The sequence below is a fragment of the Zonotrichia albicollis genome, chromosome 31 (genome assembly GCF_047830755.1).
Source record: "Zonotrichia albicollis isolate bZonAlb1 chromosome 31, bZonAlb1.hap1, whole genome shotgun sequence".
Taxonomy (NCBI): Eukaryota; Metazoa; Chordata; class Aves; order Passeriformes; family Passerellidae; genus Zonotrichia; species Zonotrichia albicollis.
In genome coordinates this window covers 661,166-688,875 of record NC_133849.1, presented here as the reverse complement: position 1 = coordinate 688,875, position 27,710 = coordinate 661,166, and the positions used below count along the sequence as shown (strand labels likewise).

The window sequence follows — 27,710 nt, the reverse complement described above, 5'->3', positions numbered from 1 at the left end:
TTGAAACACTGAATTTGCTAGAAGATTTAATGGGTCTCACTGAGGGACAGGACTGAGAAAGTGTCCCCAGGTTCCAGTTAGAGCAGAACCCTGGAGGCAGCGATGACAGCTGTGGACAAACAAGGCAAAGGTGTCTCTGGTGCTGAGCAAAGCTGGCTGGGTTTGAGGAATGCAAAGGGCCAAGGCCTGAGCCCCAGCCCCTGGCCAGGCAGATCCTGTCCCTCCCTCCTTGCTCAGGGCTCTTCCCGGGATGGGCACCGGCATGTGGGGATGTGCAATGCCAGGGGCAGGAGCAGGGGGCGGCCCCTGCCAGGCTGCTGAGCAGGGACAAGGAGGCAATGAGGCCCCAGGCCTGCAAGGGTCACTTGTCTCCTGCTCCTGCCTCAGGCCCAGGCCCAGCAGCCATGGCCAAAGTGCTGCCCAAGGTGGCTCTGGCAGGGCTGTCTTGCAGCTGCTGCCCATCCCTGTGCCCTGTGCAGCCCAGGCTGTCCCACGGTGTCCCTGCCCTGCGCCTCTGTCCCTGCAGGCTGTCGGCATCCCCCGGCTGCCCCACCTGGCTGGGCCCTTCCTTTGCTGCCAGCTCTGCCTCCTGCCTGCCTCTGCTTGCCCACACAGAGCCTTGGGCAGCTCCAGGCTCCTGCTGGGGATGTGCTGCACCACAGCCCTGCCCTGCCAGGGAAATTCCTTTCTCCTGGTGCCAGTCTGGGCCCCCCCAGCTGCCCTTGGCATCAATTCTTTCTTTCTCTGGCTGTTTTCCACTATGGCAAAAGGATCCACCATCCCTGGAATCTCCCTTTAAACACTCTCATGGCTCTGCTCCACTGTCCTCAGTCTCCACCCCACTGAGCACAGAGTTCCTTTGTCCCTGTACGGTGCTCATGTGCCCAAGGCCTCCAAACCCCTCCTTGGGACATCCAGAGGGGAATGGCCTTGCAGCAGAAAGTGCCCAGAGAGCCCAGAGCCAAAGAGTCTCTCCCCTGCAGGCACTGCTGCTCCAGTGCATTGAAACATTTCCAGTGCTGGCATGGGCTGATGGCTGTTCCTCATCCCACCCAAAAGAAGCTGATGGTTGGATATTGTTGGAGAATTTCTCTCAAGTTGAGCCTGGCAGGGGGTTCTTGACAGGGAGAAGCTGCTACAAGAAATACCCTGATGCCTCCCCCAGGCTCTGTGTGTTTCAACGCTCTTGGCCTTTCTTGATGCTTCTCAAATGCAAAGAAATTCCTGGGGCAGCAGCAGCAGCAGCAGGATTTGCCTCTCACCAGAAAATACTGTTACATCAGTAGGTTTTCCAGTCCATCCAGCTCTTACAGTGGCTATCCTGGCATGTGTCCAAACCCTAAAGATGTTCATATCCCCAAAGGGTGACACAGGGTTGTTCCTGTTGTTCAGACCTGGAAGACTTTGAGGTTTACAAATAGAAGGGGGAGTAATTGCAAGGTGCTGTACTGTATTTATAGTGGTCTTTTAATAATTAATACAATTACAGATGCACCATGATAGGAAAATAACTTGCTGCAGGAAAAATTCCTCAGGATACCTGGTTATTCTCAAGATCTACTGCTGCCATCGAGTAGGGAAAGACGAACAACAAGCCATGTCTGAATAACAACAGATTAATGTTGTGCTCTCTTCCTGAGTCTGCTCCCAAAAGATCTGGGATTGACAAAGAGAAAGGAATTTTAAGAGCTGTTTTGGTAATTTCGGAGAAAGTTTAAAAGGGAGAAGGGACTGGGATGATGAGGAGGCTGTCATTACCTATCCTTCTCAGCGCTGTCTATTGCAGCAAACACGAGCCATGTGCCCTGCTGGTGTTTAGATGTTCTGAGTCCCTCAGCTGTGAGTTGGGCTCCTGTGCTGTCCTGCCTGCTGCTTGCTGGATGTGCTGGCACAAAGAGCTTGGGCCCTTGATGAAAATGACCACAAATGAGTTCCTTGGGATTTACTGGGCTCACAGTAAAAGGGATCAAATTCAGGTTTGATCTAGAAAATGCTTCTTCCCTGTCAGGATGGTGAAGTCCTGGCTTCACAGATTGCTCAGTAAAGCCAAGTAAATAAAGTTTCAGAATTCTTCCTTTCTGTCCCATTCCTGTTCCATAAGTTCAGGTTTGGTTTTCAGAGTGCCACCTTCTCAGCTGGTTGCCGTTTGTGTCCTGCTTTCTCTCCTGCCTTCCTTGGTCTGCTCCTTTTCCCTTCCAGGCTCTCTCTTTACCTGTGGCAGCTCCCAGCCAAAGACCCTCCCCTGATTTTTTTTTCCTTCACCATCCAGGTGCTCAAACAGCCCTGGATGAAGTTCTGGAGGCTGGCAGTGAAATGTCTGTGTAAGATCTTGCTGCACTTGTGTCTTGGCCCCTTCAGAATTTGGCCTTGAAGGGCAGGAGCGTCTTTTCCGTGCTGGCAGTGGAATTGCAGCCCATGGCAGTGAGTGCCAGAGATGTCAGAGGGCGATTGCTGAGGCTGCCAGGGCGCTGCTCCTGCCGTGCCAGCCAAGGGAGCTGTGCAGGGCAGGGTCAGGCTCCAGCAGCTGGCTGGGCTCCCCGAGCAGACAGCAAAGGCGGCTTTGCTGCACATTCTGCAGCTGGGAGCAGAGGCAAGAAGGGCAGGGAGTCCCTGAGAGAATCCTGAAATGCCTGTGGCTGGAAGGAGCCTGCTCATGGTTCCATCCAGGCTTAAGGTGCCATGAGGGAGAGAGGCCTCTGCCCCAGGGAAGGCACAAATGAGACCATAGGAGAACAAAACCAGATTGTTTTGTTCACGGATTCCATTGAACAAGAAACGGGAGCTCGGGAGATCGAAGTGCGAACGAGGTCGTGGAGAGAGAGAGCTCAGGAGATGATCAGTTGGAAGTAGGTACTTTTTAAGGTCCTTTCCTGCACTCTGGGATTCTAGAAGACACGACCCCATTTTTGAGTTCCAGTCTCCCTTTACTGCTGCTGGCGTTTCCCCGCCGGGTTTTGGGGCGCGCTGTCGGGGTGCCAGTAGGAGCTGTGGAGCTGCAGGAAGAGCTCCCGGCAGCGCACGCGCCCGCCCAGGTGGGCGCAGGCCATGAAGACGCCGCCCAGCTTGCGGTGCAGGGCATAGCTGGGCTCGGGGGGCGGCCCCAGGCGGCCCCGCAGCATCTGGGGCAGCAGCCCCCGCACCCCCCGCGCCGTGCCCTGAGCCCCGAAATCGAACGGCTGCGAACCCCAGAAAGGCTCCCCCAGCAGCAGAACAGCCTGGAGGTGCAGGGACTCCATGGCCTGGGGAAGAAACAAAATTTGGGTCAGGAGGGATGGGAAAATTTGGGGGGGAGAGATAAAAAATTGGGGGTGAAGAACCCCAAAATTGGGGTGAGAGAGACCAAAATTGGGGTGAGGAATCCCTAAATTGGGGAAAACCCCAAAATTAGGGGTGAGGAACCCAAACATTTGGGATGAGGAACTCCAAAACTGGGGAACAAAACCCCAAAATTGGGGGGTGAGAGAGCCCAAGATTTGGGGTGAAAAGGAAACCCAAGATTTGGGGGAAGGAACCCCAAAATTAGGACAAGAGAAATCCCAAAATTAGGACAAGAGAAATACCAAAATTGGGGCAAGAGTCCAAAATCGGGAGGGCAAAACCCCAAAATTAGCTGGGGTGAGGAAACCAAAAATTGGAGGGGAAACCCCAAAATTAGGGTGTTGGGACTGTGAATGTTTGGGGGTGAAGAACCCCAAAACTGGGGGGCAAAACCCCAAAATTTGGGGTGAGAGGGACCAAAATTGGGGTGAGGAATCCCTATATTGGGGCAAACCCCAAAATTAGATAAGAGAAATCCTAAAATTGGGGTGAGAATGCCCAAAACTGGGGTGAGGAAGGACCTGAAATTGGGAGATCCCAAAACTGGGGCAGAACCCTGAAACTGAGGTGAGAAAGCCCAAAATTGGAGTGAAAAACCCCAAATTGGAGTGGAAAACCCCAAAATTGGGATGAGGAACCCCCAAATTGGGGAATCCCAAAATTCAGGGTGGAAGGGACTCAAATTGAGGTCACAGAGAACCAAAACATGGAAAGACCCCAAAACTGGGGGTGAGGAGAGAACCCCAAAATTACGGAAGGATAAAGCACCAAAACTGGGGGGTTTTGATCCCAAAATTGGGGTGAAAGTGGCCTAAAACTGGGGTTTTGGCTGCAAAATTGGGCAAAACCGGCCTCAAAATTGGGGTTTTTTTTTGAAGTGGTCTCAAAAAAATTGCGGGTTTTTTTGCCCCAAATTCAGGGGGTTTGCCCCAAAACTGGGGAACAGAAGAAGCCCAAAACTGGGGTGAAAAGGGCTCCAAAATCAGTTTTTTTCCCCAAAATGTGGTCTCAAAATTGGGGGGTTTTGCCCCAGAATTGGGGTGAAAGGGGCTTAAAAATTGGGGGGTTTGCCCCCAAATTCAGAGGGTTTTGCCCCAAAACTGGTTTTTTTTTGCCCCAAAATGGAGGAAGGAAAAAGGACCAAATTGGGAGAAATAGGCCCCAAAATTGGGGCTTTTCCCTCCAAATTTGGAGAGTATTGGCCCCAAAATTGGGGTGAAAGGGGCTCAAAGATTGAGGGGTTTTGCCCCAAAATTAGGGTGATAATTGAAGTTTTGGTCCCAAAATTGGGGGGTTCGGCCCCAAAATTGGGGGTTTTTTTGGACCAGAATTGGGGAAGTTAAAAGGCCTAAGATTTGAGATTTTTTTGCCCCAAAATTTGGGAAACTAGAAGGCCCAAAATTGGAGGTTTTTTACCCCAAAATTTGAGGGGGTTTTGCCCCAAAATTTTGGGATTTTTGCATGTTCTCACCGGGGACTCGAAGCCCGTCAGGAATTTCAGCTCCCGGGATTTGCTCAGGATTTTCTCCTCGTCCCTGTCAGCAGCAGCCCGAATCACCTGGAACCCCAAAATTCTGATTTTTTACCCAAATTTCTGCCATTTACACAATTTCCAGATTTTATTTCTGGGTTTTTTCCATCAAAATCCCCTCAAAATCCTCATAAAATCCCCCAAAATTCCCTGTTTTTCCCATTTTCCCTCCTTTTTTTTCCCCATTTTCCCCAGTTTTTCTCCCATTATTTCCCCTTTTTTTCCATTTTGCGCCATTTTTTCCCATTTTACCCATACTTTTCCCCATTATTCACATTTTTCCCATTTTTAAAAAATTTTTACTGTTTTTCCTGTTTTATCCCATTTTCCACTTTTTTTCCCATTTTTTTCCCATTTTCCAGATCTTTCTCCTGTTTTTTTCCTGCTTTTTTCTATTATTTTTTCCCATCTTCCCCCTTTTCCCCCCATTTTTCTCCCATTTTATTCCCATTTTCCCCAATTTTTCTCAAATGTTGCAAATTTCTTCCCAATTCTCCCCATTTTATTCCATTTTCCTGTTTTCCCCCACTTTCCCCCATTTTCCCCTTCCCATTTTTCCTGTTTTTTCCAATTCTTTTCCCATTTTCCCCTCTTTTTTCAATTTTTTCCCATTTTTCCCCCATTTTTTGCTTTCTTTCCCATTTCTTCCTGGGTTTTGCCCAATTTTTCCTCATTTTTTCCTGTTCTTTTCCAATTGTTCCCATTTTCCCTTCATTTTCCCCCATTTTTTCATTTTTATTTTTTCCCATTTTCCCCAATTTTTAATTTTTATTTTTTTCCCATTTTCTCCCTTTCTTCCCCTTTTTTCCCCAATTTTTCCCACTTTTTAAATTTTTTCAATTTTCCAGTATTTTTTCCCCATTTTCCCCAAATTTTCCCCCATTTTTTCTCTTTTTTTCTTATTTTTCCCATTTCTCCCTCTTTTTCCCCATTTTTCCCCACCTCGATGTAGAGATCGGTGAACTCCTTCTCGAAGCTCCGGCACGCTCCGAAATCCAACAGCGTCACCTGGGGGACAAAAACACCAAAAATCCAAATAAATCCTCAAAAATACCCCCAAAAATTCCCAAATTTGGGGGATGGGGAGGTGGTTGGGCTCTCCTAAAAAAATCCCCCAAAAATTTGTCCCAAATCCTAAAAAACAAACAAACAAAAAAATCCTGAAAAAAATTCCAAAAATGCCTAAAAATTCCCCACCCCAAAAAAAATCCCCCAAAAAATCCTGAAAAAAAATCCAAAAAACATTCTCAAAAAGTCCTCAAAAAATTCCAAAAAAATCCCCCAAAAAATCCTGAAAAAATCCTCCCAAAATCCTCAAAAAATACAAAAAAAAATACTCAAAAAACCCCCTCCAAAAATCCTTGAAAAAATATCCCAGAAAATTCTTTAAAAAAAACCCGCAAAGTCATGAAAAAATCCTCAAAAAAATCACCAAAAAATCCTGGAAAATTGTCAAAAAAAATCCCCAAACAATTCCCCAAAAGTCCTGAAAAAAATAACAAAAAAAAAAATCTTGAAAAAATACCCCCCAAAAATCCTGAAAAATTGTCCAAAAAAATCTCCACAGAATTCTCAAGAAATTCCAAAAAATTCCTGGAAAAATAAAAAAATTCCTGAAAAATCCCCAAAAAATTCCTCCAAAATCCCCAAAAAAGTCCTCAAAAAATCCCCAAAATTCTTTTTAAAAATCCCCCAAAACACTGAAGAATAATCCCAGGAAATCCTGAAAAAATAAAAAAATACCCCAAAAATCCTCAAAAAATCCTAAAAAATCACAAAAAAAAAAGTCCTCAAAAAATCCTGGTGAAAAAAATCCCCAAAGTCCTCAAAAATCCTGAAAAATTCCCCCAAAATCCTGGACAAAAATCCCCTTGAAATCCCATTTAATTCCCCTAAAATCCCAGAAAATTCCCAAAATTGGCCAAAATTCAGATTTTTTTGCTCACTTTGTGCCTCTCGGGGTCGTAGAGGAAATTGGCCCAGTTGGGGTCGGTTTGCATGAAGCGGAACTGGAAAAGCTCCTGGAGGCAGAGCCGGAGCAGCTCCGTGCAGATCTGGGCGGGAAAGGGTTAAATTCGGGCGGGAAAGGGTTAAATTTGGGAGCAGGGGCATTAAAAGCCCAAAAAACCTGAAAAAAATCCCAAAACTATGAAAATTCTGTTTAAAAACCACCAAAAAATGCAGTAGAAATGCCACAAAATCCCCCAAAATTTCTCAAAAGTTCCTATAAAACCTTCACAAAAATCCCCCCCAAAATCCCTCAAAATAAAAAAAATCCCCAAAAATTCCCATAAAACCTCCACAAAATCCCCCCAAACAAACCCCCAAAACCCCCCCAAAACTTCCCCCAAAATCCCCCCCTAAAAATCCCCAATCTCCCCAAATCCCAAATTCTCCCAAATCCCCCAAAAAATCCCCAAATTCTCCTCATTCCCACCCAATAAACCCTAAAAGTTCCCAAAAATCCCCCAAATTCCCCATAAAAATGCCCCCAATTCCCTCCAAATTCTCCCAATTCCACAAAAATCCCCAAATTCCCCAAAATGTCCCTAACAAACCCAAAATCTCCCCTAAAATCCGCAAAATTTCCCAACCACCTCAAAAATTTCACCAGAAAATCCCAGATCCCCACAAATCCCCTTAAAATCCCCCAAAATTCCCCCAAACACCCCAATACCTTAAAAAACCCCCCAAAATCCCCCTAAGAAACTCAAAAATTGCCCCAAAATCCACTCCCAAAATTCCCCCCAAAAAACCTCAAATCCCCCCAAATCCCCCCAACACCCCCCCAAAATACCCCCTAATCTCCTCAAAATCCCCCCAAATTCCCCCTAACCCCCCCCAAATTACCTCCCCAAAAATCTCCCCAAAACACCCAAAAATCCCCCTAAAAAACCCCAATTCCCCCCAAAATCCTCAACCCCCCAAATCATCCCAAAAATTCCCCCAAAAATCCCAAAAAATTCCTCCAAAATCCCCCAACCTCCCCCCCACAAATCCCCCCGAAATACCAAAAATCGCTCCAAAATCCCCTCAAAATCCCCCAAATATTCCAAAAAAAACCCCCAAATACTTCCCAAAATCCCCCCAAAAAAATCCCCCAACCCCCCCCCCCGTAAAAATCCCTCAAACCCCACAAAAATCCCCCCAAAAATCTCCAAACCTCCCCCTAAAAATCCCAAAATCTCCCTCCAAAATACCGAAAATCCCAAACCCCACAAAATCCCCAAATCCCCCCGTTGGTGCCCCTCGTCCCCACCTGCTCTCTGCTCTCCTGCGGGATGCTCCGGCACCACGCAAAGACCCCAAAATTCCCCCAAATCTCCCCTAAAATCACCCCCAAACCCCCCAAAAATCCCTCCAAATTCCCCCTAAATCCACCCCCAAAATCTCCTAAAAATCGCCCCCTGAAAATCCCCAAATGCCCCCAAAACCCCAAACCCCGCCCAAAATCCCCCAAATCCCCAAACATCCCCAAATCCTCCCAAATCCCCAAACCCCACACAAATCTACCCAACAGTCCCCCAAAAAACCCAAATCCCCCCCAAATCCCCTCAACCCCCCCAAAAACTCCCAATAAATCCCCTTAAAAACCCCAAAACCCCCCAAAATCCCCCCAACCCCGTCCAAACCCCCCAAAAACCCCCCTAAAAATCCAAGATCCACCCCCCCGCAAATACCAAAAATCGCCCCAAAATCCGCCTAAAAATCACAAAAAATCCCTCCAAAATCCCCTAAAACCCACCCAATATCCCGCCAAAACCCCCTAAAGAACCCCAAAGCCCCCCTAAAAAACCTCAAAACCCCCCAAAACCCCCCAAACCGCACCTGGTCGCGCCGCTCCTGGGGGAGGCCCCGGCAGCGCTCCAGGGCCCCGCCCCGCCCCCACTCGGTGCAGAGCACGCGGCGCGCGCTGAGCGCGGGAACCACGGCGGGCACGCGGAAAAAGCGATCGGGGCCCAGCAGCGCCCTGGGGAAACCAAAATCACCGAAACGCCCGAAATCCCGGAAAAACCCACCCAGAAATGGCCCCAAAAGCGCAAAAATCCCTCGCAGGAAAAGGGGTCGGAGCTCAGGAGAGACCGGCGGCAACCCCAGACACACCAAAATCCCGAAACATTCCGAGTGGAAACCCCAAAAATCTCGAAAAAGTTACATAAAATTCGGCTGAAACCCAGAGAAAATCCACCCAGAAATGGCCCCAAAAGTACAAAAATCCCTCGCAGGAAAAGGGGTCGGAACTGAGCAGGGACCTGGCAACATCCCAAAAAATACCAAAAATTTCAAGTGAAAATCCCCAAAATCCCATGAAACTGGCAAAAAAACCAACCAAAAAAAACCCAAAAAAACCCCCAAAAAACCACCCCCCCCCCAAAAAAAATCCACCCAGAAATGGCCCAAAAGTGCAAAAATCCCACCCAGAAAAAGGGGTCGGAACCGAGCAGGGACCTGGAACAATCCCAAAACCCCCAAAATCCCAAAAAATCCCCAAAACAATCCCACAAAATTCCACGCAAACCCCAAAAAAAATCCACCCAGAAACTGTGAAAATCGCCCCAAAAAGCCCTCCTGGAAGAAGGACTTGGAACGGAGCAGGGATCAGGGAGCACCCCAAAAATCCCAAACCCCAAAAAAATCTGAAACTCAAATCCCAAAAACTCCCAAACCCCAAAAATCCAAAAAAACTCCCAAAAAATCAACCCAGAAATGGCCCAAAAGTGCAAAAATCACCCCAAAAACCCCTCCCAGAAAAAGGGGCTGGAACTCAGGAGAGACCTGGAAAATCCCAAAAATCCCAAATCATCCCAAAAATTCCGAGTGAAAATCCGGGGAAAAAAACCCCCAAAAAATCAAGAAAACCCCCCAAAGATCCACCCAGAAATGACCCCAAAAATGCAGAAATCGTCCCAAAAATCCAACTTGGAAATAGTTGTTGGAATTCAGGAGGGATCAGGAAAATCCCAAAAATCCCAAATCCCAAAAAATCTTGAAAATTCCAAGCAAAAATCCCGAAAAATCCACCCAGAAACGGCCCAAAAATGGCAAAAATCGCCCCAAAAACCCCACCCAGAAAGAGGGGTCAGAACTTAGGAAGGACCTGGGAACATCCCAAAAAACCCAAATCCCAAAAAGTCCCAAACCCAAATCTCAAAAATCACCAAAACTTCCATTAAATTCCATGAAAACCCAAAAAAAATCCACCCAGAAATGGCCTAAAAATCCCAAAACTCGCCCCAAAACCCCACCCAGAAAAAGGGGTCAGAGCCCAGCAGGGATCAGGAACATCCCAAAACCCCAAATCCCAAAATTTCCAAGGAAAAATGAAAAAAAACCCCATAAATCTGGCAAAAAACAAAACAAAACAAAACAAAACAAAACAAAACAAAACAAAAACCAAAAAATCCACCCAGAAACTGCAGAAATCACCCCAAAAACCCTCCCAGAAAAAGGGGTCGGAACTCAGAAGGGACCTGAGAACATCCCAAAAATCCCAAATCCCAAAAACCGCCAAGAAAATCCCCAAAAACTGCCCCAAAATCCCCATCAAATGCCCTAAAACTGTCTTAAAAGTGCCCCAAAATCCCCCAAAACTCCCTTAAAACTCCCCTAAAACTGCCCTGAAATCCCCTAAAATCCACCAAAACGTACCCCACAACTGCTTGAAAATCCCCTCTAAAATTCCTTTAAATCCCCTAAATCTGCCCCTAAAATGCCCCAAAATCCCCTAAAATCATCCCAAAATCCCCTCTAAAATCCCCCAGATCCCCCAAAATCCCCCAAAATTCCCCTAAAATTCCCAAACTCTGCCTGAAAACCCCATAAAATTCCCCCCAAAAACCCTAAAACTGCCCCAAAAAACACCCCAAAACTCACCCCAGAAATTCCCAAAAAGTCCCCAAAACCCCAACATTCCCCTAAAATCCCCAAATCCCCCCAGATTTCCCCGCACCCCCCGGAATTTCCGGGTGCTCTGGGCCTCCCTCTCGCAGCAGCGCCTGAAATCCCCAAAATTCCCTAAACTGCCCCAAAAGTGTCCTAAAACTGCCCCTAAATCCCCTAAAACTGCTCCTAAACCCCCCCAAATTCCCCTAAAACTGCCCCAGAACTGCCCTAAAAATGCCTTCAACCTGCCCCTAAATCCACCATAAAATTCCCCCAAAATGCCCCCAAAGTCCCCTAAAACTGCCCCAAATCCCCCCTAAAATTCCCTCAAAATTCCCAAAAATGCCCCCAATGTCCCTCCCCTAAACCTGACCCCAAATCCTCGAAAATCCCTAAAATCCTCCTAAAAGCCCCCAAAACTGCCCAAAAACTGCCCCAAAACTGCCCCAAAATCCCCTAAAGCTGCCCCAAAATCCCCCAGAATTCCCCCTAAAATTCCCTCCAAAATCTCCTATAAATTCCCCTAAAATCCCCAAAAACTGCCCCAAAATTCCCTCGAAAACTCCCAAAACTCCCCCAAAAACTTCCCTGAAAAAATCCCAAAACCCCAAAAGAATCCCAAAAATCCCAAAAAACCCCAAAAAGCCCCAAATTTGCCCAAACTGAGCGGAATTTCCGTGTGCTCTGGGCCTCCCTCGCGCAGTCGCGCTCCAGCTCCCGCAGCAGCGCCTGAAATCCCCTAAATGCCCTAAAATCGCCCCAAATCCCCTCTAAAATCCCCCTAAACCTGCCCTGAAAGTGCCCCAAAATCCCCTGAAATCCTCCTAAAAATCTCCTAAAGGTGCCCCTAAAATCTCCCCAAATCCCCAAAAATTGCTCCTAAGTTTGCCCCTAAAAGCCCCCCGAAATCCCCAAAAGTTGCCCTAAAACTGTTTTAAAACTGCCCCAAAATCACCCCCAAATCCCCTCAACCTGCCCCTAAATCTCCCCCCAAAACTGCCCCAAAACTGCCCCTAAGATCCCCTCTAAAAACCCCAAAATCCCTCTAAAATTCCCCTAAAACTGCCCTAAAATCCCCCAAAACCTGCCCTAAAACTGCCCCAAAATCTCCTAAGATCCCCTAAAATTCCCCTAAAGCTGCCCTAAAATCCCCTCAAAAAGCCCCAAAATCCCACCCAAAAATCCCCCCTAAAATTCCCCCAAATCCCCTCAAAATTCCCCTAAAGCTGCCTTAAAATCCCCTCAAAAATCCCCTTAAAATCCCCTCAAAAAGCCCCAAAATCCCCAATAACTCCCTCTAAAATCGCCCCAAAAATCGCCCCAAATCCCAAAAAGCCCCAAAAATCCCAAAAAAGCCCCGAATTTGCCCAAACCCACCGGAACTTTTGGGTGCTCTGGGCCTCCCTCTCGTAGTCGCACTCGAGCTCCAGCTCCCGCTGCAGCGCCCGCAGCGCCGGCGCCGCGAACAGGCCTGGGGAGCAACGGCCGTTTGGGGGAATCATGGGAATTTGGGGAAAATAATGGGAATTTTGGGAAAATAAATGATGGGATTTTAGGGAAGAAATAACACGATTTGGGGGAAAAAATAATGGGATTTTGGGGGGAAATAATGGGAATTTTGGGAAAAACAGTGTCATTTTGGGGAATTAAATAATGGGATTTGGGGGAAATAATGGGACTCTCAGGGATAACTAACGGGATTTTGGGGAAATAAATAATGGGGATTTGGGGATAAGTGATAGGATTTTGGGGAAAATAAGTAATGGGGTTTTGGGGGAAAATAGTGGGGATTTTGGAATAAATAATGGGATTTTGGGGTTTGGGGAATTAAATAATGGGAAGTTGGGGGAAAAATAATGGGATTTTGGGGAAAAATAAATAATGGGATTTTGGGGGAAATAAATAATGGGATTTTGGGGGGAAATAATGGGACTTTGGGAAAATAATGGGATTTTGGGGGATGTAAATAATGGGATTTTAGGAAACAAACAATATGATTTTGGGGAAAAATAATGGGAATTTGGGGAAAATAAATAATGGGATTTTGGGGGGAAATAAATAATGGGGTTTAGGGGGAAAACAGTGGGATTTTGGGGAAAAATAAATAATGGGATTGGGGTAAATAGTGGGAATTTGGGGAAAATAAATAATGGGATTTTGGGGGATGTAAATAATGGGATTTTAGGAAACAAACAATATGATTTTGGGGAAAAATAATGGGAATTTGGGAAAATATAGTGGGAATTTGGGGGATAAATAATGGGATTTTGGGAAATAAATAATGGGAATTTTGGGGAATAAAATAATGGGATTTGGGGGAAATAATGGGACTCTGAGGGATAATTAATGGGATTTTGGGGAAATAAATAATGGGATTTTGGGGGGAAACAATGGGATTTGGGGAAAATAATGGGATTTTTGGGAAAAAAAATTGGATTTTGGGGGAAAAGGGGGAATTTGGGGAAATAAATAATGGGATTTTGGGAAAATATAGTGGGAATTTGGGGGGCAAAATAGGAATTTTGAGGGGAAATAGTGCCCAATAAATAATGGGATTTCTGGGGAAAATAAATAATGGGAATTTTGGGGAAATAATGGGAATTTGGGAAAATACAGTGGGAATTTGGGTGAAAACAAAAGGAATTTTGGGATTTCAATAATGGGATTTGGGGATAAATAATGGGAATTTGGTGGGGGAAAAATAATGGGATTTTTTGGGAAAAATAATGGGAATTTGGGAATAAATAATGGGGTTTTTAGAAAATATAGTGGGAATTTGGGGGAAAATAAAAGGAATTTTGGGAATGAAATAATGGGATTTTGGGGGAAAATATAGTGGGAATTTGGGGGATAAATAATGGAAATTTTGGGGGACAAATAATGGGAATTTTGGGAAAAACAGTGTAATTTTGGGGAATTAAATAATGGGATTTGGGGGAAAAATAATGCCATTTTGGGGATAAGTGATGGGATTTTGGGAAAAATAAATAATGGGGTTTTGGGGGGAAAATAGTGGGGATTTTGGAATAAATAAAGGGATTCTGGGGTTTGGGGAATTAAATAATGGGATTGGGGTAAATAGTGGGAATTTGGGGAAAAAATAAGGGGAAATTGAGGGGGGAAATGGGGATTTGGGGGAAATAAATAATGGCATTTTTGGGAATTAAATAATGGGATTTTGGGGGAAAAAATAACAGGAATTTGGGAAAATATAGAATGGGATTTGTGGAAATTAAATAATGGGATTTGCGGAAAAATAAGGAGAATTTGGGAGAAATAATGGGAATTTGGGGAAAATAGAAGGATTTGGGGGGAAACAATGGGGGTTTGGGAATTAAATAAGGGGATGTTGGAGAGAAAGGTGGGGATTTGGAGGGGGAAAAATAATGGGAAACTGGGAATTAAATAAGGGAATTTTGGGGAAAAATAATGGAGCTTTGGGGGAACTAAATAATGGGGTTTTGGGAGTAAAAAGGGGGATTTTGGGGAAAATAAATAAAGGGATCCGGTGAATTAAATAATGGGATTTTGGGAATAAATAGTGGGGTTTGGGGGGAAAAATAATGGGATTTTGGGGGAAAAGGGGAATTTGGGAAAATAATGGGAGTTTGGGCATAAATAATGGGATTTGAGGGAGAAAGTGGGGATTTTTGGGGTAATTTTGGGATGATTTCAGGTGACTTGAGGGAATTTGGGGTGATTTTAGGGTGAATTTGGGTTGATTTTGGGGTGATTTCAAGCTAATTTTGGGTTGATTTTGGGGTGACTTGGGGTGATTCTGAGGTGATTTAGGAGTGTTTAAGGTGATTTGGGCCTAATTTTGGGTGATTTGGAGTGATTTTCAGGTGAAATTGGGGTGATTTTCAGGTGAAACTGGATTGATTTGGGGGTATTTTGGGTGATTTTAGGTGGTTTTGGGCTAATTTTGAGGTGATTTTAGGGTGAATTTGGGTTGATTTTGGGGTGATTTCAGGTGATTTAAGGTAAATATTGGTGGGTTTGGGGTGATTTTTTGTGGTTTTGGGTGATTTTAGGGTGAAATTGGATTGATGGGGGGTATTTTGGGGTATTTAGGTGATTTTAGGTGATTTTGAGTGTTTTAGGTAATTTTGGGGTGATTTTGAGGCAATTTTGGGTGGGTTTGGGGTTGATTTGGGGATATTGTGGTGATTTTATGCCATTTTGGATGTTTTAGGTGTTTTGGGGCTAATTTTAGGGTGATTTGAGGTCATTTGGGGCAATTTTAGGTGATTTTGGGCTAATTTTGTGGGGGTTTGGGTGATTTTGGGGTGCTTTGGGTGTTTTGGGGTGTTTTTGGCACCTTTTGGCAGCCCTGGCGTGAGGCTCAGCAGGGTCAGGAGATTTTCGACGTCGCTGCCGATGCTGCGGGCGATGCCCGGGTACTGCAGGGACACAACCACGGAAATTCCTGCCCAAATCCCACCCAAATTCCCAAAATTCCTGCCCAAATCCCACCCAAATTCCCAAAATTCCAACCCTTGGGTCCATGTTCCAGCTTCAATTCCCAAAATTGCAGCCCAAATCCATCAATTTGAGCCTGAAATCCAGCCCAAATTCCCAAATTCCTGCCCGAATTCCCAGACTCCCACCAAAATTCCCACCCCAATTCCCAAAATTCTTTCCCAAATTCCAGCCCCAATTCCCCAAATTCCTGACCCAGACTCCCACATTCCCACCTAAATCCCCAAAATTCCAGCCCAAATTCCTATCCCAGAACCCAAATTCCAGCCCAAATCCACAAATTCCAGCCTCAGTTCCTGCCCAAATGCCCAAAATTTGTGTCCCAATTTCCCAGATTCCCACCCAAAAAAATTCCCTTAAAATCCCAAAATTTCCCCAAAAATTTTAAAGCCCCAAAAATTTCCCAAAAATCAAAGAAGAAAAAAAAAAAACTCAAAATGCAAAGAACATTCCCCAAAAATTCCCACCAAACCCCCCAAAATTTCCAAAACATTCCCCCCAAAATGCAGCAAAATTCCAAAAAAAATCCCCAAAATTGCCCAAAAATTCCCAAATTTCCCCAAAATTCCCATTTTTCCCCCGTTTCCCACCTGCACCTTGATGGCCACGGGGGTCCCGCAGCGCAGCCGCCCCCGGTGCACCTGGCCCAGGGAGGCGGCGGCCACCGGAACCTCCTGGAACTCCTGGAGCTGCTCCCGCCAGCCCGGGCCCAGCTCAGCGTCCAGCACGGCCTGGGGAGAGAATTCCCAAAATTCCAAAGAATTCCCAAAAAAATCTCCAAAAAAATCCGGGTAAAAATGGCCAAAATATGGCCAAAATACCCCAAAATCCTATAAAATCCCCAAATCCTGGAACTCCTGGAGCTGCTCCTGCCAGCCCCGGCCCAGCTCAGCGTCCAGGACAGCCTGGGGAGAGAATTCCCAAAATTCCAAAGAATTCCCAAAAAAATCCCCAAATAATCCAGATAAAAATGCCCAAAATATGGCAAAATAGCTCAAAAACCCCATAAAAATCCTATAAAAATCCCATTAAAACCCCCTAAAAACCCCAAATCCCGGGAATTCCATGTCCAGGATGGCCTGAGGGGGAAAAATTCCCAAAAATCCCCAAAATCCCACCAAAAATTCCCCCAAAATTTCCAAAACTCTGTGTGAAAATATGGCCAAAATCCTATCCAAATCCTATAAAATCCCAAATCCTGGAATTCCTGGAGCTGCTCCCGACCCAGCTCCGTGTTCAGGATCAGGGGATCCCAAAAAAATCTGGATAAAAATAGCAAAAATATGGGAAAATACCCCAAAATCCTATAAAAACCCCATAAAAACCATATTAAAAAGTCATATAAAAACCCCATAAAAATCCCAAAAATTCCTTAAAATCCTACAAAAATCTCCCCAAAATCCTGTAAAAACCCCAAAACCCCCAGTCTCGGTTTTTGGGATTTTTGGGGATTTGGGGTTTTGGTTTTTTTTGGGTTTTTGGGGTTTTAGGGGGTTTTGGGATTTTTCTGGTTTTTGGGGTTTGGGTTTTTGGGATTTGGAGGTGTTTGGGTTTCAGGGTTTTTGGTGTTTGGGGATTTTTCTGGTTTTGGGGTTTGTATTTTGGGGTTTGTGGTTTTTAGGATTTGGGGTTTTGGGGTGTTTAGGATTTGGGGTTTGGGGTTTTTGAGATTTTTGGGGTTTGTGGTTTTGGTATTTTGTGGGTTTTGGGGGTTTTTGGTTTTTTGAGGGTTTGGGATTTAGGATTTTGGGGTTATTGGGGTTTTGGGATTTTGAGGTTTGAGGTTTTTGGGATTTGGGAGTTTTGGAGATTTTGGGCTTTTGGGATTTGGGGTTTGAGGGCTTTTGGGATTAGGGGTTTTAGGGATTTCGGATTTTGAGGTGTTTGGGGTTTGGAGTGTTTGGGATTTGGGGTTTTGGGGATTTGGGTTTTTTGGAGTGTTTGGGATTTAGGATTTTGGGTTGTTTTGAGATTTAGGATTTAGGGGTTTGGAGTGTTCTCAAACACATTTGGGTTTTGGGGGTTTTGTGGATTTGGGATTTGAGGTTTTGGGATTTTTGGGTTTATGGTTTTTAAGGTTTGGGGGTTTAGGGTTTTTGTGGGGTTTGGGGTTTTTGGGAATTTTGGAGTTTGGGATTTTAGGATTTTGGGATTTTTGAGATTTGGGGTTTTTAGGGTTTGGGATTTTGGGCTGATTTAGGATTTGTGGCATTTGGGGTTTTGGGGTTTTTGAGGTTTTGGGGATTTAGGATTTTGGGGTGTTTGGGATTTGGGGTGTTTGAGTCTGGGATTTTTGGTGTTTGGGGTTTGGGATTTAGGATTTTGGGCTGTCTTGGGATTTTAGGATTTTGGGGTTTGGGATTTTGGGGGTTTTGGGATTTAGGATTTTGGAGTTTGGATTTTTGGGGTTTGGGATTTCTTGGATTTGGGATTTGGGGTTTTGGGATTTGGAATTTCTTGGATTTGGGATTTGGGGTTTTGGAGATTTTGGGGTTTGGGGGTTTTTGGAATTTGGGATTTTGGGATTTGGGGTGTTTGCGATTCGCGATTTGGGATTATGAGTGTTTGGGGCTGTTTGGGATTTTGGGCTGTTTTGGGATTTGGAGGTTTTGGGTTTGGGATTTTGGGTTTTGGGGTGTTTGGGGTTCGGGGCTGTGTCACTCACCCGGCTCTGCCAGCCTGGCATGGGCTCCGCGCTCTGCCTGAGCCGCGCCAGCAGCGGCTGCAGCTGCGGGGGCAGCACCTCCGCGTCTGCGGGTCAGAGGGGATTCATGGGGATTCATGGGGATTTATGGGATTGGGGACCCCAAATCCCACCCCAAACCACCCCAAATCCCACCCTGCAGCTGCGGGGGCAGCAGCTCTGAGTCTGAGGGATTTCAGGGATTTTAGAAGATTTTAGGGGATTTTATGGGGTTTCATGGGATTTTAGGGGGGATTTTGGGACATTTAAGGGATGGGAAACTCCAAATCCCACCCCAAATCCAACCCTGCAGCTGCGGGGGCAGCAGCTCCCAGTCTGAGGGATTTAGGGGATTTCTATACGGTTTTAGAGGGTTTTAGAGGGTTTTATGGGATTTTTGTGTGGATTTTGGGGCACTTAGGGGTATTTACGGGATGAGAGACCCCAAATCCCACCCTGCAGCTGCGGGGCCAGGAGACCCAAATCTGTGGGGTTTAGGGGGGGATTTTTGGGGTTTTTAGGGGTTTTGGGATGGTTTTTTAAGGTTTTGGGGGTATATTGGGTGTATTTTCATGGGGTATTTTGGGAGTAATTTTCTTTGTATTTTAGGGTTATTTTGGGACATTTTTGGGGTATTTTAGGGGTATTTTTGGGGTGTTTGGGGGTAATTTTCTTGTATTTATAAGGGTATTTTTTAAAATTTTTGGGGTGGGTTTGGGGTATTTTGGGGTTATTTTTAGGGTATTTTGGGAGGGTTTTTTTGGTATTTTTGAGGGGATTTTGAGGTATTTTTGGGATAATTTTTTTTGTACTTTGGGGGTATTTTTTGAGTAGTTTTTGTATTTTTGTGGTGGCTTTTTGGGTACTTTTGAGGTATTTTTAGGCTCTCACCTGCTATGCTGAGCAGCTGGCCCACCTTGAGGGGTTTTGGGGTATTTTTGGGGATAGTTTTGGGGTATTTTGGGGGCATCTTAGAGGCATTTTTCTGCATTTTGAGGGGTATTTTTGGTGTGGTTTTGGGGGGTAGTTTTTGGTATTTTAGGGGTATTTTGGGGGGTATTTTTGTGGGGTTTTTTCATATTTTGGGGGTAGTTTGGGGGTAGTTTGGGGGTATTTTAGGGTCTCACCTGCCATGCTCAGCAGCTGCCCAACCTTGAGGGGTTTTAGAGGTGTTTTTGGGGTATTTTAGGGGTGCTTTGGGGTATTTTAAGGGTGCTTTGGGGGTATTTTAGGGTGTTTTGGGGTCTCACCTGCCATGCTGAGCAGCTGCCCCACCTTGAGCGCCGCCCCCCGGGCCCGGCTGAGCGCGGCCACCAAACGCTCAGCGCTGCCCTCGGACAGGGCGGGACCTGCGGGACAGAACCCCAAAATGGGGACCCTGAAATTGGGGTGGGAATCACAAAAATGGGGAGGGGGAACACAAAATTTGGGATAGGGACCCCAGAACTGGGGTTGGGGACCCCTGAATGGGGAAGGAGACCCCAAATTGGGGTGGGGATCCACAAATTGGGGTGAGGGACCCCCAAATTGGGATGGGGACCCCCAAAATGGGTATGGGAATCCCAGAACTGGGGTGGGAATCCCCAAAACTGGGGATGGAGACCCCCAAACAGGGGGTGGGAGACCCTGAAATTGGGGATGGGGACCCCCAAAATGGGGAGGGGGACCTCCGAAATGGGGCGGGGGGAAATTTGGGATGGGTGAGACCCCAATTGGGTCTGGGGGATTTGGGGAAGATTTGTGGGGGGATTTTGGGGGCATCAGACCCCAGTTGGGTCTGGGGTCTCGGGGGATCTGGGGATCAGCCCCAGTTGGGTCTGGGGTCTCTCGGCTCTCTCACTCACCCTGGGGCCGTTCCTGCCCCCGCAGCCGCGTCCGGGCAGCCTTGGCCAAAGCCCCCAGACCCAATTCCAGAGCCAGACCTGAGGGGGACCCCAAACACTGAGAGACCCCAAAAACGGGAACCCCCCAAAAGCCCCCAGAGACAGACCTGGGGACACCAATGGGGGACCCCCAAATCCCAGTGACCCCCAGTCCATCCCAGTCCCCCAAATTGCCCATTCCCAGTCCCTTCCTTCCCTCCCAATTCCCTCCCAGTGCTCCCAGTTCCCAAATTCCCCATTCCCAGTCCCCTCCCAGTCCCTCCCAGTTCTCCCATTTCCCACTCCCAATGCTCCCACTCCCTCCCAGTGCTCCCAGTTCCCATTCCCAGTTCCCCCTAATCCCTCCCAGTTTCTCCCAGTCCATCCCAGTTCCCCAGTTTCCCATTCCCAATCGATCCCAGTCCATCCCAGTTCCCTAATTCCTCATTCCAGTCCCACCCAGTGCTCCCAGTTCCCCAATTTCCCTTTCCCAGTCCCCTCCCATTCCCTCCTCATCCCCTCCCAGTCCCTCCCAGTATATCCCAGTCCATCCCAGTATATCCCAGTACCGGCCATGCTCGCAGCCCGGCTCACTCTCCCCATGGGCACCATCCCAGTGCTCCCAGTCCCTCCCAGTCCCTTCCAGTTCATCCCCAGTCCCTCCCAGTCCATCCCAGTTCATCCCCAGTCCATCCCAGTGCTCCCAGTCCCATTCCCAGTCCCTCCCAGTATATCCCAGTCCATTCCAGTCCCTCCCATTTCCTCCCAGTGCTGTCCATCCCAGTTGCTCCCAGTGCCCCCAGTCCCATTCCCAGTATAACCCAGTATATCCCAGTACCGGCCATGCTCGCAGCCCGGCTCACTCTCCCCACGGGCACCGGGCGCCCCCGGCCCCGCACGGCGACCTTGGGGGGGGGCACAGAGTGAGAGACCCCCCCCCAAAAAAAACGCAAAATCCGGGACACCCCAAAATCCCCACAATATGGGACCCCAAAAAGAGCCGGGACACCCCAAAATCGGGGAAATCCCAAATACCAAGATCCCAAAATTTGGGACACCAAAATCCAGGACCCCCCCAAAAAAGGGGACCGGGACCCCCCCAGATTGGGACCCCCCTAAAATCTGGGCCACCCTAAAATCCGGGAACCCCCAAAATCTGGGATCCCCAAAATCGGGGACACCCAAATCCGGGACCCTCCAAATCAGGAACACCCCAAAATCGGGGACCCCCCAGGTCTGGAACATCCCAAAATTCGGGAACCCCAAAATCTGGAACTCCCAAAAATCTGAGGACACTCCAAAATCGGGGACCCCCCAAAATTTGGGACACCTCAAAATCCGGGATCCCCAAATCTGGGACACCCCAAAATCCGGGACCCCCCAAATACCAAGACCCCAAAATCAAGGACCTCAAATCCAGGACCCCCCAAAATCTCAAAGCTCCAAAATCCAGGACATCCCCAAATCGGGGACACCCCAAAATCGGGGACCTCCAAATCTGGGACATCCCAAAATCTGGGAACTCCCAAAATTCGGGACCCCCAAATCTGGGGGCACCCCCAAAATCTGGGGATCCCCGAAGCTGGGGCACCCCAAATCAGGAACCCCACATCCCGAACACTCCAAATCTGGGACCCCAAAATCTGGGACTCCAAAATCTGGAACCCCGAAAATCTGGGACGCCCCCAAGTCCAAGGCCCCTGAACAAAGCCCCACGTCCCCTCTCCAATTACCAGGACTCTGCCAAAACAGAACCAGGAACCCCCCCCCAAATACCGGGACCACCCCCCAAATTCTGCTACCCCCCCCCAATAAAAGGGCCTGGACCCCTCAGAATATCAGGACCCTTCCCCAAAATAGTGGGAACACCCCAAATACCGGGACACCCCCTAAAAGAGCTGGGACCCCCCCAAATACTGGGACTCCCTCCAAAAAAGGGCTCGGACCCCCCCCCATAAATACCGGGACCCCCCCAAATACCGGGGCCCTCCCAAATAAAGATCCAGGGCCCCCCAAAATACTGGGACCACCCCCCAAAAAAAGGGGCAGGAGCCCCCCAAAATATCGGGACCCCCCAAAATATTGGGACCCCCCAAAATATCGGGACCAGCCCCCAAATTCCGGGACTCCCTCTCAAAAAAAGGGCCGGGACCCCCCCAAAACGATCAGCCCCCTCCCCCAAATCCGAGACCTCCCCAAAAAATTGTCAGGAACCTCCCCAGATACTGGGAACCCCAAAACAGGAGCTGGGACCCCTCCCCAAATACCCGAACCACCCCCCCCCCCTTCAAAAAGCGGCCGGGACCCCCCAAATACCGGGACCATCCCCCAAATTCTGGCACCCCCCCTAAAAAGGGCCAGGATCCCTCAGATACCGGGACCCCCCCTCCCCAAAAATGTCCGGGAACGCCCTCCCCAAAATACTGGGGACCCCCCCAAAAGAAAGGACAGGGACCCGCCAAAAGAGCCAGAACTCCCCCCAAAAAAAGGCCCAAGATCCCCCCCAAAAGAAGGGCCAGAACCCCCCCAAATTAATGGAACCATTCCCGAAATTCCGGGACCCCTCCCCAAATAAAGATCAGGGACTGCTCCAAATTCCGGGACTCCCCAAAAAGGGGTCGGGATCTCCCCCGCAAATACTGGGACCCCCCCCAAAATGGCCGGGACCCTCTCTAAATACCGGACCACCCCCCAGATTCCAAGACCCCCCCAAAAAGGGGCCCCCCAAAATACCGGGACCCTCCCAAAAATATCAGGAGCCCCTCCAAATAGTGGGACCCCCTGCCCCAAAAGGAGCCGGGACCCCTCCTCAAAAAAGTCGGGACCCCCCCCAAATCCCAGGACCCTCAAATGCCGGGAGCCCCGAAAAAAAAGAGCCAGGACCCCCCCAAAACACCGGGACCACCCCCCAAATTCCGGGACCCACCAAAAAGGGCCGGGACCCCCCGAAATACAGCCAGGGCCCCCCAAATACCGCGACCCCCTCAAAAAAGCGGCCGGGACCCTCCAAAATCCCAGGACCTCCCCCCAAAAATGCCGGGATCCCCCCAAATAGCGGCACCCCCCCGCCCCCCAAAGTCTCGGGACCTCTCCCAAAAAAGGGCGGGATCCCCCCAAAACCCCGAGAGCCCCCCAAATCCCAGGACCCCCCTAAAAAGGAGCCCCCCAAGTCACTGACCTCATTTTGGGGGGGGTCTCGGCTGGTTTTGGGGGTGTCCCCGTTTTTGGGGGGGTCAGGGCCGAGCCCCCCCAGGGCCCCCCCCGAGCGGTGAAAGGCCCGAGGGGACCCCCGGGACAGGAGGAGCATGGGGGGGGCACCGCGAACTGGGGGGGAAACGGGAATTGGGGGGCAAAGCGGGGAAATTTGGGGGTTCAGGGGGGGCAGGGACAAAATCGGGGGCGTTCAGGGAATTCGGGGGTTCGGGGAGCAAAGGAAATTTGGGGGGCACAGGGGATTGGGGGTTCGGGGGATCACGAGGGGACTCAGGGAACTGAGGGGCGGCTCCGGGACTTGGGGGGCCAAGGGGAATTTGGGGGGATCTCGGGGGATTTTGGGGCTCTCGGGTTGATTTCCGGGGGGCTCAGGAGGGTTCAGGGGGGGATTTTTGGGGTTATTTTGGGGGGGTCTCGGGGTGGGTTAGGGAGGGTCTCGGGGTGGGATTTTGGGGCGTTTTGGGGGATTTGGGGGGTTGCCGGGGTTGGTTAGAGGGGTCTCGGGGTGGGTTTGGGGGGATTTTGGGGGGAGGTTTTGAGGGGATCCCGGGGCGGGTCGGGGTGGGGGGGCAGGAGGAGGTTTTGGGGATATTTTGGGGCGGTTTCGGGGGATTTTGGGGCCCCCGGGGGTCCCCGCTCGGCTCCGTTCCCGCGCTCCCCGCGTGCCCTTGCGCCGCTTCCGGGTCCGAAGGCCCCCGCCCCCATCCCCGCCCCTTCCCGTCCGCAGCCAATCTGAGCCGGGCAGCTCGCGAAGACCACGCCCACTGGCGAGGCAGCGCCCCCTGGTGGATCCCGGGGAAAGCGACGGGACCCCTCCCCAAAAGGGGGGGTGGAGCCCCCCAAAAACACCAAAATTGCTTAAAACACTCAAAAAAAAAAATCTAAAAAACCCAAATATCCCAAAACTCAGAAAATCCACCAAAATCCCCCGAAAAACTAGACAAAAATCACAAAAAAGCCCTTAAAGTTCCATTTTTTTATTTTGAGGAGGGGTCTTCAAGAGTTTTAATTTGGGGAGGGATCTGCAGGGGGTGGAGCCCCCAAAACCCTGCAAAAAACCCCAAAAATGCCCCAAAAATCACAAAAAAAACCCCTAAAATCTCATTTTGTATTTTGGGGAGAGGTCTACAGAGGTTTTAATTTGGGGAGGGGTCTGCCAGGGATGCATCCCCAAAACCCCCCCAAAACCCCTAAAATCACAAAGAACCCCCAAAATCCTGATTTTTATTTTGGGGAGGGGTCTCGTGGGACTTAATTTGGGGAGGGGTCTGCTGGGGGACCCCAGACCCAAATGGAGACCCCAGACCCAATTTGGGAGCCTCCTGGGCCTCAGACCCCTCCCCAAATTGGGACCCCCGCCCCAAATCCCGCACCTGAGACCCCTCCCCAGCTTGGGAGCTCCCAGACCCAAATCGCGACCCCAGACCCAATTCGGGGTCCCCCAGCCCGGTCGAGACTCCAGACTCACACTGGGAGCCCCCAGACCCAATTCAGGAGCCCCGATCCAGTTCGGGACCCCATACCCAAACTGGGGGGACGCCGACTCAAAATGGGAGCCCCTAGACCCAAATTGGGAACCCCTGGGGCTGAGACCCCTCCCCAAATTGGGAGCCTCCAAACCCCATTTGCGACCCCAGACCCAATTTGGGGTCACCCAGCCCAGTCGGGACCCCAGACCCAAATGGAGACCCCAGACCCAATTCGGGGTTGCCGAGCTCTTTCAGGACCCCAGACCCAAACTGGGAACCCCCAGACCCAAACTGGGACCCCACCCCAAATTGGAACCCCCGGACTCACACTGGGATGCCCCAGACCCAATTCAGAATCCCTGATCCCATTCGGGACCCCAGACTCAAATTGGGAACCCCCAGACCCAAATCCCGACCCCAGACTCAATTTGGGGTCCCTGAGCCCGTTTGGGACCCCAGACCCAAATTGGGAGCCCCCCTGGGGCTGAGACCCCTCCCTAAATTAGGAGCCCCCAGACTCAAAAGAGGATCCCCCTTATCCTGAGACCCCTCTCCAAAATTGGAGCCCCCCGACCCAAACTGGGGGGACCCTGACCTGAAATGGGGGGAGCCCTCCTCGGCCTGAGGCCTCTCCTCTAACACAGAGCCCCCAGACCCAAATGGGAATCGGCTTCAGAGAGAGAGCCCTGCAAGGGGGCAAACCCCAAACTGAGACCCCAGACCCAAACCCCGACCCCAAAGGATAGGGGGCAAGCAGGGGCTGCCCCAAACCCCAAACCCGGCCCCCAGACCCCAGACCCCAAAGGGTGTGGCATGAGCAGGGACCTCCCAAACCCCAAATGGAGCCCCCAGACCCCAAACCCCAAATGGAGCCCCCAGACCCCAAATGGAGCCCCCAAACCCGGACCCCAGACCCCAGAGGAGACGGGAGGAGCAGGGGCCCCCCCCAAACCCAGACCCCAAAGTCCAAATGGAACCTGCAGACCCCAAATCCAGAGCCCGAACCCCAAAGGATCCTGGATGAGCAGGGATCCCCCAAAGCCCAAAGCTGACCCCAAACCCTCACCCCAAAAGGAGCCCCCAAACCCCAAACGTGACCCCAAAGGACACGGGACGAGCAGGGGCCGCCCCACCAGCCCCCCTGGAGCAGCTCCTGGGCCAGAGAGGCCAAATGGGGGTTGAAAAACCACAAAATAATCCCATAAACATCCAAAAAACATCCTGAGAATCGCAGCAAAAAAATCCCAAACTTATCCCGAAAAACCACCACAAATCACCTCAAAAACATCCCACAAACATTCCAAAACCACCCCAAAACCATCCCCTAACCTTCCTGAGAATCACCCCAGAATCACTCCAAAAACATCCTGAAAAACCACCATAAATCACCCCAAAACCTCACCAGAAATATCCCAAAATCACTCAAGAGACGACTGCAAACCCATGCCAAACCACCCCGAAACCCATTCCCAAACCCCCCAAAAATATTCCTAAAAATACCCTCAAAAATATTCCTAAAAATACCCCCCAAAACATCCCAAAATCTCCCCAAAACACTCCAAAATCCCCCCAAAAAAACGCCAAATCCCCCAAAAATCCCCGAGAGTTGGGGACCCCCTCAGTGACCCCAGGAACAGCTCCTGCCCAGAGAGGCCAAATGGGGGCCAGAAACCCCAAAATTATCCTAAATCACCCCAAAAACACCCTGAGACTTACTCCAAAATCATCCTGAAAGGCACCCCAAAATCACCCCAAAATGTCCCAAAACCGCCCCAAAAATCTCTATAAATCACCCCAAAACCGTCCTGAAAACCGCCCAAAAAACCTCCTGAAAAATCACCCCAAATCCCCCCAAAACCCCCTCAAAATGCCTCCCAAATGCCCTCAAATGTCCCCAAATCCCGGCAAAACCCCAAATCCCCCCAAAATCCTCCCAAATTCCCCCAAACTGTACAAAATCCTCCAAGGCCCCCCCAGCCCCCTAAAATCCCCCCAAACCCCCAAATCTCCCCTAAAATTCCTCTCAAAAATCCCTCAAAAGCCCCTAAAATGCTCCTGAACACCCCCAAATCCCTCCAAACCCCCCAAACCTGCCCCAGACCCCCTCAGGGCCCCCCAAAACTCCCACAAACCTTTCCACGACCCCCCAAATCTCCCCAAAACCCTTCAAAACCTCCCCAGGACCCCACAAAATCAACCCAAACGTTCCCATAAAACCTCCAGAAAATTTAAAAAAACCCCAAAATTCCCAAAAACTCCCCCAAATCCCCCCTAAAACCCCCAAGAACTCCCAAATGCTCAAAAAATAACCCCCAAAACCCCCAAAATTCCCCCAAAATAATAAATCCCCGAAAATCTCCCTCCAAAATCCCTCCAGACCCAACAACCCCCCCCCAGAAAACAAAACCTGTGGGAGGGGGTTTGGGGGAATTTGGGGTTTTTGGGAAATTCTTGGGGGATTTTATTTGGTTTGGGAGGATTTGGGAAGATTTTAGGGGGATTTTGGGGGCTTTTGGGGAATCTTGCTTGGCTTGGGAAGGTTTGGCTGGATTTGGGGGGATTTTTGTAGTTTTTGGGGGGATATTTTATGTTTTAAAAGGCTTTGGGGGCTTTTGGGGGGACTGGGTGGATTTTAAGGGGATTTTGGGTTTTTTTGAGAGGACTTTTTAGATTTTGAGGGGATTTGGGGGGATTTGGAGGGACTTTATTGGGTTTGGAGGCAATTTTGGGGTGATTTTAGGGGGTTTTGTGGGGTTTGGGGGAACCATTGGGGGTTTTGAGGAAATTTTTGGGACTTTTAGGGGACTTTATTTGGTTTAGGGGGATTTGTTTTTTGGGGGGGGATTTTGCAGGGATATAGAGAGATTTTGGGGTTTTTGGTGGGATTTGGGGGCATTTTTGGAAGGTTTTGGGGGATAATTTTGATTTTTCTGGGGGTATATTATGATATTTTGAGGCGATTTTGGGGGGTTTTAGGGCATTTTTGGTGATTTTGGGGGCATTTGTGTGGTTATGGAGGAGTTTGGGGGAATTTTGGGGGGTTTGTGAGGGATTTTGGGGAATTTGGGGGGTTTTGGGAGGATTTTACAGATTTTGAGGGAATTTTAGAGGGTTTTGGGGGGACTTCATCGTGTTAGGGGGATTTCTGGGGTTTTGGGGGCTGTTTTGGGGGTATTTGGGGGGTCTGGGGGATTTTGAGGGGATTTATTGGGCTTGGGGGGAGTTTTTAGGTTTGGGGGGGATTTTTGGCATGGTTTTTGGGGCATTTT

The 27,710-nt window shown here is 49.1% G+C and overlaps 2 protein-coding genes across 3 annotated transcripts in view; both read right to left on the bottom strand.

The window, feature by feature from the left end:
• LOC141725821 (atypical kinase COQ8B, mitochondrial-like) lies at window positions 1-23,673 on the bottom strand. 2 transcript variants are annotated; one of them, XR_012577445.1, is made up of 14 exons: window positions 22,938-23,673; window positions 20,598-20,664; window positions 19,742-19,819; window positions 19,148-19,246; window positions 17,880-17,965; window positions 15,805-15,945; window positions 15,054-15,135; window positions 12,110-12,203; window positions 8,678-8,819; window positions 6,796-6,903; window positions 5,792-5,857; window positions 4,790-4,876; window positions 1,759-3,239; window positions 1-1,656 (listed from the first exon to the last, which is right to left on the bottom strand). XR_012577445.1 is itself a non-coding variant. In XM_074529899.1 (13 exons), the coding sequence occupies exons 1-13, from the start codon at window positions 23,064-23,066 to the stop codon at window positions 2,925-2,927; spliced, it is 1,494 nt and encodes a 497-aa protein (XP_074386000.1). In that variant the 5' UTR covers window positions 23,067-23,673; the 3' UTR covers window positions 1-2,924. The 2 variants fall into 2 exon arrangements, 1 of the variants encoding a protein (XP_074386000.1); XM_074529899.1 differs by having other exon boundaries at window positions 1-3,239.
• LOC141725760 (uncharacterized) overlaps window positions 1-27,710 on the bottom strand; it is a 93,777-nt gene that overhangs the window by 4,393 nt on the left and 61,674 nt on the right. The gene's annotated exons all lie outside the window — the stretch shown is intronic.